Source organism: Coffea arabica, chromosome 7c, assembly GCF_036785885.1.
Source record: "Coffea arabica cultivar ET-39 chromosome 7c, Coffea Arabica ET-39 HiFi, whole genome shotgun sequence".
Taxonomy (NCBI): Eukaryota; Viridiplantae; Streptophyta; class Magnoliopsida; order Gentianales; family Rubiaceae; genus Coffea; species Coffea arabica.
The window spans coordinates 31,364,413-31,373,498 of record NC_092322.1 but is presented as its reverse complement, the minus strand read 5'-3'; the positions used below and the strand labels follow the sequence as shown (position 1 = coordinate 31,373,498).

The window sequence follows — 9,086 nt, the reverse complement described above, 5'->3', positions numbered from 1 at the left end:
GCAGTTAAGTAAGTCTGTCGAAACATACAAAGGGATGGCCGAGCAAAGCAAGCAATTGTATGAAAATGAACGAGGAAGGCGTCAAGAGCTGAAAAGGAAATGTGCAGAATTATATGACCAAACTGAATGTGTTAGAAATCCATATGCTAGGGAAACAAAGGACTCTGTATTAGATAGGTTCAGAAGTTTTGGCAATCTTGTACGGAATCGTCTTCGTGACATGATGTAAATATTGGCAAATTTATCAATGAAAATGATTTTTCTTTTGCTCTCATTTTGGATTATTGTCAAAAACAGGTTTGTATTACGGGTCCCATTTCGAAGGTGTTGCATCATGCTAGGCCTACCCTTGGCACAAAAATGGCCCCCCAAATAGGACATGCATCCGAATTGTTTGAATAATTACTAACTCATGTCTTTTTCTTTTTCTCTTTTTGAATAAATTGCAGAAATTCAGTAATCATTGGTTTACCTAAAGCAGTCTTTTGCATTCTCAGGTAAATTTCAAAATAGCTTTTCGGAAAAGCCCCATTATTACGCGATCCCGAAGTAAGGCCCAAAGGAATCATGTAGACATGAGCACTCAGCCAGAATCGTCCGATAAGGCCGTTGCAACTACCCAGCCGGAGGCCGCAAGTCCTGGGGTTCAATTGACTGAATTACTCGCAAAATTTGGGGAAATGGCATCCGAAATGGCCGCTCAAAAGAGGTTAATCGACGAACTCGTTAGTAGCGGAGTGCAACCTGAGCCTGTGCTCGCCACACAACCACAATCTGAACCATTTGTTATTCCTCCCAGCCAAACCACGTTACCATTTGTTATTCCTTCAATGCAAACCACGTTTGAGGGAATTGTCAACCCGCAATATGCTTATACTCAAAATCCTCCTTTCTACCCTCCTTATGGTCAAGGATTTCAGCCTCAAGGCGATCCGACCATGCATTTGAACCCACCAGTTTTTTATCAGACTACCGCGGAGCCCGTGGTGCCGGAGCACACTTTTCAAAATAAGCCAGAAATGGGAGAGTCGTCTGCCCAGATTGATATGAAGTTACTTAAACGCTTGGATCGTTTTGATGAATTTATCCGGAAAAGCCAAGGTTTAAGCAAACAAGGGGTGTTGGATTATGATGATTTGTGCCTGTTTCCGAACGTGCAACTGTCGGTGGGGTTCAAGACCCCTAAATTCAACAAATATGATGGGACAAGCAACCCTAAAACGCACCTGCGCTTGTTTACCAACAAGTTGGGTAAGCCAGTGGATGACGAGAATTTGCCGTTGAGATTATTTCCAGAAAGCTTAGAAGGGGATGCTCTCGATTGGTATTCCAACCTAAAGCCAGAGGAAGTGAAGACCTGGCTCGATCTGTCCAATGCCTTCATTAGAGAATATGAGTATAACTGTGAGCTAGCGCCAACCCGGACTACTCTGGAAGGAACGAAAAGGCGACCATCTGAAGATCATAAGACATATGCCAAAAGATGGAGAAAGATAGCTGCGAAGGTGGAGCCACCGATGACTAAGGATGAAATTATTCGCACATTCATAAAGGCGCATGATCCTCCATATTTCGAAGAAATTTTCCGTATGACTGGTTGTTCTTTTGCTGCAATTGTGAATAAATTGGAAGAGTTTGACGACTTTGTGAGAGCCAGAAAAATTGTTAATGTCTCTGCTCTCAAATCCCAGTTGGATGCTTTACAAGGTCAAGGAAGCAATGTGAAAAAACTGCAGTTCAAAAAGAAAGAGGGGGATGCAACCTTTATTTGGAACCAAAACCCTTCGCCTAGACCCCGATACCAACACAGCCCAATCTACCAACCCCATTACCCTTACTACTCAAACCCGCATCCTGTATATACCACCAACATCCACCACCCTCGACCTCGCCCAAGCTATCCTAATCCATCTTCAGTTCCTTTTCAAATTTCTCAACCAAATCCACCCCAAAACCGACCTCGCTCTCCATATAATCCAAGATTTCCTCCACCAAATAGACCTATTTACAACCATCCTCCACCTCCTGAACCTTACAATCGACCACCTAGCCGTGCATTCACCAATTTAGGCAGGCCTTTAGACCAATTGTATGATCAGTTGAAGGCCGTCGGGAAAATTGGTACAGTACCCCCTCCTACCTACCCATATGGCATGCCCGCGTGGTATAATCCACAAGCTGTCTGTGCTTATCATTCTGGGGCCCCCGGACATGCCACCTTTGATTGCAAGGCGCTTAAGCATAAAATCCAAGATATGGTTGAAGTCGGGGAGATTGTAATCCGGAAAAGGGAGGCGCAAGGGCCGAACGTAAATAGGAACCCTTTACCGGAACATGCCAATATCATTGGGGTTATTCTGGATGATACGGAGTACGTGGAACCAGTCAAAGAATTGGCAAGGGAAGCTGAAGTGTTTGGGGTCACAGACCAATCCTTTGTCATAGAATTGCCATTTGAAGAGGACGAAACGCCCTTTATTTTGGATCTCACGCCAGCTGAGAGTGCGGCTTTGGAGCTAATAATCGTCGAATTCCCGAAACAGGAGCCTGTCCTGAGCCTGCAACAAGTACCATGGAACTACGATGAACCTGTCATACAGATTGGGGAAAAGATAATGGCAAAGAAAGAAGTGTCAGCAGTCACCAGATCGGGGAAGGTTACAAGTCCATTTGAAGTTGCCGTTCCGATTCAAGCAAATAACTCCGAGCCGCCCGTTAAACCAACAATCACCGAGAAAGAAGCCTTGGATTTCCTTAAGAGGCTTCAGAGAAGTGAGTACAATGTAGTTGAGAAGCTGAGCAAGTCGCCTGCCCAGATATCCATGTTGGATCTACTCTTTTCTTCAGACATGCATAGGGATGCGCTGATCGAGGTGTTGACCAAAGCTCAAATCCCTAGGGACATCTCAGTTGATAATTTCTCACACGTAGTTGGGAACGTATTATTCACCAAACAAATCACTTTCTCTGACGAGGAATTGCCGGCGGAAGGCATTGGACATAACAAGGCCCTGTACATAGTTGTGAGGTGCAACGGAAAAATACTGCCGAAGGTATTGATTGACAATGGATCCGCTCTTAATATATGTCCCTGGAGCACCTTGAAAAAGCTAGGATTGCAAGACGTCGAGCTGAGGCCTTCAGGGACCATAGTCCGAGGTTTTGATGGAGCGCAAAGAGAGCCAATAGGAGAAGTTGATTTAGTAGTTGAAATGGGGCCCGCCCAGTTTCAAATAACCTGCCAAGTAATACACTTTTCTAGTGTTTACAACGTTTTGCTTGGCAGGCCATGGATTCACAAGTCTGGGGCTGTGCCTTTTTCATTGCATCAATTGCTGAAATTCGTAGTAAATGACAAGCTGATAACTATATTTGCCGAGGAGGATTGCCTTGTAACCACCGATTCCGAGTCTAAAGAAGAGGGTAGCCGAAGCTCCACAGTGACCCCTCATAGCACATTTGATATTGTCTCCGTCAGTTGGATAACAAAGGAGGAGCAAGCTCTATCAAGGGCCAGTGTCATGATGGCTAAGGAGATGATCCGTGGAGGCTATGAATTTGACAAAGGGCTGGGACGAGATTTGCAAGGAATTTTGAAGCCAGTGGAGATTATTGAGAAAAAGGATTCGTTTGGTTTAGGCTTCCAACCGACTGCTAAGGATATCAGAGAAATGAAGGAGCGCAAGAAAGCGGAGAAAGAAGGAAGGCAAAGGGCTCTTGACATTCCACCCCTGCATTATACTTTCCCACGACCAGCCGAGGTGATCATGTCAGAAATCAACCCAGTTGACGAAATTGAAGCAAGTTTGGCCCAATTGTTCGTTGGGGCAACATTTGAAGATAGTGTTCCAGGCGAAGCTGAATTTCCTGACATCCCCGAAGGATCAATTCCCAATTGGACAGTCGATTTTCTGCCCGTTCGGAAGGAGTTTCGGTAAAATGAAAGGGGTTTATCATTCATGTGAATTCATGAAAATACTTTTGCATCTGTAAATAGCCAATGAAAACAATTTTACTTTTTGACTAATGTTTGCGCATGTAAATATTGTTAAGTTTTCATTTCCATTTGCTTTCAATCAAAGGTTTTATGAAAATGCACAAGTTGTTCCTGTCATGTTGTTTTGTTTATTCATTTGTTTATATTTTTGTCGTATTGCTTGACCATTTGTTTGTTATATGCTAATTTGCTTATTATCCCACATTCGTTAATTCTTTCAGATGGCCAAAAATAAAACTATTTGACCCTTTGGATATCACAGTTCTGGAATACGATAATGGTAATCTCTATATCACTCACGACTTGGAGGTCTGTGAATCCGAGCTCCAAAGCGAGAGTGATAATGAGGAGGTATTCGATTCTTTTGCAAAGGACCTTGAACAATATGAGGAAAAACCAAAACCGAACCTGGAAGAAACAGAAAAGGTTAACATTGGCACTGAGGATGAGGTTAAGGAGGTGCAAATTAGTATTCATTTGAATGAGAGGCAGAAAAAGGAGATGCTTGAATTTTTGACTATGTTCCAAGATGTCTTTGCGTGGTCCTATGATGATATGACTGGCATTTCAACTGATGTGGTAGTGCATAGGTTACCCACAGACCCTTCTTTTCCACCCGTAAAACAAAAACCCAGAAAATTCAAACCAGATATGAGCCTCAAAATAAAAGAGCAAATTGAAAAACAACTCAAAACCAACATTATCATTGTTTCCCATTACCCAATTTGGCTTTCAAATCCGATCCCTGTTCCAAAAAAGAGTGGAGAGGTGCGAGTTTGTATTGACTATAGAGACCTTAATAAAGCCAGTCCTAAAGATGATTTCCCTCTACCAAATATTCACATTCTCTTAGACAATACTGCCGGACATGAGATTGAATCCTTTTGCGATTGTTTTGCTGGCTACCACCAAATTTTGGTGGCAGAAGAGGATAGGGAGAAGACTGCTTTCATTACCCCTTGGGGTACCTTTTGCTACCGAGTCATGCCTTTCGATTTAAAGAATGCTGGAGCAACGTATCAGAGGACCATGACAACCCTATTTCATGATATGATCCACCGGGAGATGGAGGTCTACGTGGATGACATCATAATCAAGTCTAAGAGGGCAGAGGACCATTTGGTTGATTTGAAGAAATTATTCGAAAGATTGCGGAAGTACAATTTGAAGTTAAATCCTGCGAAATGCGCCTTTGGAGCACCTGCAGGTAAGCTGTTGGGATTCATTGTTAGCAAGAAGGGCATAGAAATAGATCCGGCGAAAATCAAAGCAATTCGAGATATGCCAGTGCCGAAAACTCAGAAGGACGTGAAAAGTTTCTTAGGGAAGATCAATTTCATTGGGAGGTTCATTGGCCAACTAACTGCCACATGCGAGCCGTTGTTCAAATTATTGAGAAAGAATGTGCCGTTGTATTGGAGTGAGGAGTGCCAACAGGCTTTTGATAAGATTAAAGATTATTTGTTGCAATCACCAGTCTTAGTGCCGCCCAAACCGGGCCGACCTTTGATTATGTATTTATCTGTACTCGATGGAGCAGTAGGGTGTGTTTTAGGTCAGCACGATGACTCTGGAAGGAAGGAACAAGTCATCTACTATCTAAGCAAGAAGTTCACGCAATACGAGGCTAATTATTCATTCATTGAGAAAAGCTGTTGTGCATTGGCCTGGACGGCTCAAAAGTTGAGACACTACTTGTTGAGCCATACCACTTATCTTATTTCCCGATCTGATCCTTTGAAGTATCTTTTGGAGAAGCCGATGTTAACCGGACGCCTGGCCAAATGGCAGATAATTCTATCAGAGTTCGACATTATTTTCACTTCACAAAAGGCGGTCAAGGGGCAAGCTATAGCTGATCATTTGGCAGAAAATCCAAGGGATGATGATTATCAACCACTTCATACCTATTTCCCTGATGAGAAAGTTTTATTCGTAGGCGCTACAGATGATATAGGTGAGCAAAGCCCTGAATGGAGGCTTTTCTTCGATGGAGCTTCGAATTCTCTCGGAGTTGGGATTGGAGTTGTTCTGGTTTCACCCGAAGGGAAGCATTACCCTGCCGCTGCCAAATTGCAATTTGCCTGCACAAACAACATGGCTGAATATGAAACCTGCATTTTTGGTCTCAAAATGGCTTTAGAAATGGAAATCAAAGAGTTGTTAGCTTTCAGTGATTCAGATTTACTCGTGCACCAAACCTTGAAGCAGTGGATAACCAGAGATTCAAAAATCCTGCCCTACCATTGTAATCTGCTCACTCTGGCCAAACAATTTCGAAATTTGAGAGTTCAGGCATCTTCCACGAGCCCGAAACGCATTTGCCGATGCTTTGGCCACTTTAGTTTCTATGATCCAATATCCTGATGAATTGAGGATCGAGCCAATTCCGATTCAACTTCAAGACAAACCTGCCCACTGTTGGATTGTAGACAAGTCCTCCGATAATGTTCTATGGTATAATGATCTTAAGGAGTTTCTCAAAACTGGGTCTTACCCTCTGCATGCTAATACAAAGGACAAGAGTTTTCTGCGTAGAATGGCTTCAAAATTTTTCTTGAGTGGAGAAGTGTTGTACAAAAGAACCTCAGATTTGAACCTTTTAAGGTGCATTGATGAAGATGAAGCTCAATATATGATGAAAGAAGTGCATAGTGGCGTTTGTGGACCTCACATGAATGGCCATTTGCTAGCGAAGAAAATCATGAGAACCGGATACTTTTGGCTTACTATGGAGCATGATTGTATAGATTTTGTCCGGAGATGTATAAAATGTCAAATGCACGGTGACATTATCCGTGCTCCACCCACTGAGTTGCATAGCATGACCACCCCATGGCCCTGTTCAATGTGGGGTATGGACGTGATTAGTACAATCGATCCTCCCGCTTCAAATGGACATCGATTTATACTGGTGGCGATTGAGTACTTCACTAAATGGGTTGAAGCGGAGTCATTCAAACATGTCACGAAGAAGGTAGTGGCCAATTTCTTGAGAGATCACATCATCTGTCGCTTTGGAGTACCCGAAACACTTATCACGGATAATGCCAAGAATCTGAACAATGACATGGTAGATGGACTATGCGAGCAGTTCAAGATCAGACATCGCAACTCTGCCATTTATAGGCCTCATATGAATGGAGCTGTAGAAGCCGCAAATAAGAATTTGAAGAAGATTATCCGCAAGATGACTGAAAGGCATCGCGATTGGCATGAAAAGTTGCCTTATGCTTTAATGGCCCGGGCTTACAACAAAAAAGTCCATCGACGGGCATTTGAAGAAGGTGATAAAGTACTAAAGCGGATTTTGCCAATGCAAGATGAAGCTAAAGGCAAATTTGCTTCAAATTGGCAAGGGCCGTTCATTGTCCAAAAGGTATTACCTGGCGGAGCTCTTATTCTGGCCGAAATGGATGGACGGACATTTCCTCAACCCATCAACTCAGATATGTGCAAAAAGTTTTTCATTTGATCATGCAAATTTTCTTTAGAAATTCATGCAAATGGCAAAATGCAAGTCGGGCCATCTTCTTTTACACTCAAAACATTTTATCTCTACTTGTCCCCTTTGAGCCATTAGAATTGACAAATTTTCGTTGATAGCCCTTGAGAATTGCAAACCCTACACTGGGGCAAATTTAGTTTTCAAAGAAAAAATGCAAAAGTGAGGAAAATACAATGGAAAATGCAAAAAGAGAAAGTCCGATTAAACTGGGGCAAATTTTCCTCAGTGTCGGAGTTATTTTCAAAAGAGTGCAATCTCAAGTTATTTCACCACTCGTATCAAATCTGCTTTCAAGCCTCAACTTTTCTTGAAAGATACCCCACCGGACCTCATTACAAAAGCCCAAAGTCCTGGCTTTCGTCACTTGCTGCATTTTTACTTGAAAGTTTGCTAATTAATTGGCAAGTGATGTCCATAATGCCTTCACCTAAAATTCATAAGGGAAGTGCATTTTACTGATGCCAACAATCTTTTAACCACATTTCTCAGTTGATCAGGAATGAGGTAGTTCTGCTATTCTATAGGTGAAAACCCGAAAGGGCACCTCGAAAAAAAGAAAAAAAAAGAAAAAAAAGATGAAAAAATGAAAAAATGAAAAGAAAAGGAAGGAAAAAAGAAAAAAAAAGAAAAAACAAAAACAAAAAGGGTGGGGGCAACCTTGGTGAAAACCCGAAAGGGCGCCAAGGCAGGTTTTCTTAACAAGACGAGCTCGAGAAGGAACAGCTGGTGACCTGGTTCATTTAGGTTTTTTCTCATGTTTATGATACTTCTACCAGTATCGAATTCTAAAGCAAAATATCCAAAGTCTTGAATATGATATTCGTTGGCCAACATTTGTATCTTTCTTTACAAATATTCTTTTGCAAAATGTAAATCTCTTAGTTTCTTTCAATTGTTTGCATTCGATGCTTGTGGTTGTCTGCATTCTTTTGCATGTTCAACTTTGCCTGACATAGGAAATCATCTTGCATATATCATTGATTTTTACAAATTTTTCATGCATCATTCTTTCACTATTGGATTCGAATGGATGATAAACCCTAAGGTTTGCGCAAGGATAGGGGATTCCATCATCTATTAAAGTGGGTGAAGAGCAATAGAACTGCTACATAGATTCGGTGACGTGGTAAATACAGCTTCAGAAATTGAAAAGGGTTCCAAATTACGAGTTCGATTAAGGCAGACGCATCAGAAAAGAGGCAAAAGCATCACAAGACTCATGTTTACACGATTCTCAAGGCAAACCGGATCAAATAATGGTGGCAAGTCCATTATTTCTTCTTTTCTTGCAGGAATGTTGCATTTACAAACAACAGCAGCCGCTCTCTTTTTGGCGCCTAAATCAATGACAGGCAAAGCTTCCCAGTAAGCAAGGATCGATGTTATTTGCAAAACTCGATCATAAGAAACAACATCAGCTCTCGCTTCAATCACAAAGATCCAAATTTCCCTCTTGGTGCAAAAGTTGAACCACTCACAAGTAAAAAAAAAAAAAAAAAAAACTCAATTCATTGTTTAAACTTTCCCAGTGAAGTCCCTTTTTAAATTCCTGTTCGGGTTAGTCCCGTTTAAATTCTGTTC

The 9,086-nt window shown here is 41.9% G+C and overlaps 1 protein-coding gene across 1 annotated transcript; it reads left to right on the top strand.

The window, feature by feature from the left end:
- The first annotated feature begins 2,153 nt into the window (after positions 1-2,153).
- Positions 2,154-8,846, top strand: LOC140010650 (uncharacterized). The gene is made up of 2 exons (XM_072057957.1): positions 2,154-3,706; positions 8,798-8,846. Exons 1-2 carry the CDS (start codon positions 2,154-2,156, stop codon positions 8,844-8,846), a joined length of 1,602 nt encoding a protein of 533 aa, XP_071914058.1.
- The last annotated feature ends 240 nt before the right edge of the window (positions 8,847-9,086 follow it).

Excerpts from the sequence above, each read along its gene's own strand:
- LOC140010650 (XM_072057957.1), top strand. The coding sequence starts at position 2,154 with ATGCCCGCGTGGTATAATCCACAAGCTGTCTGTGCTTATCATTCTGGG. Across the intron at positions 3,707-8,797 it reads AAAGCGGAGAAAGAAGGAAG|GAATGTTGCATTTACAAACA; the intron begins GCAAAGGGCTCT and ends CTTTTCTTGCAG.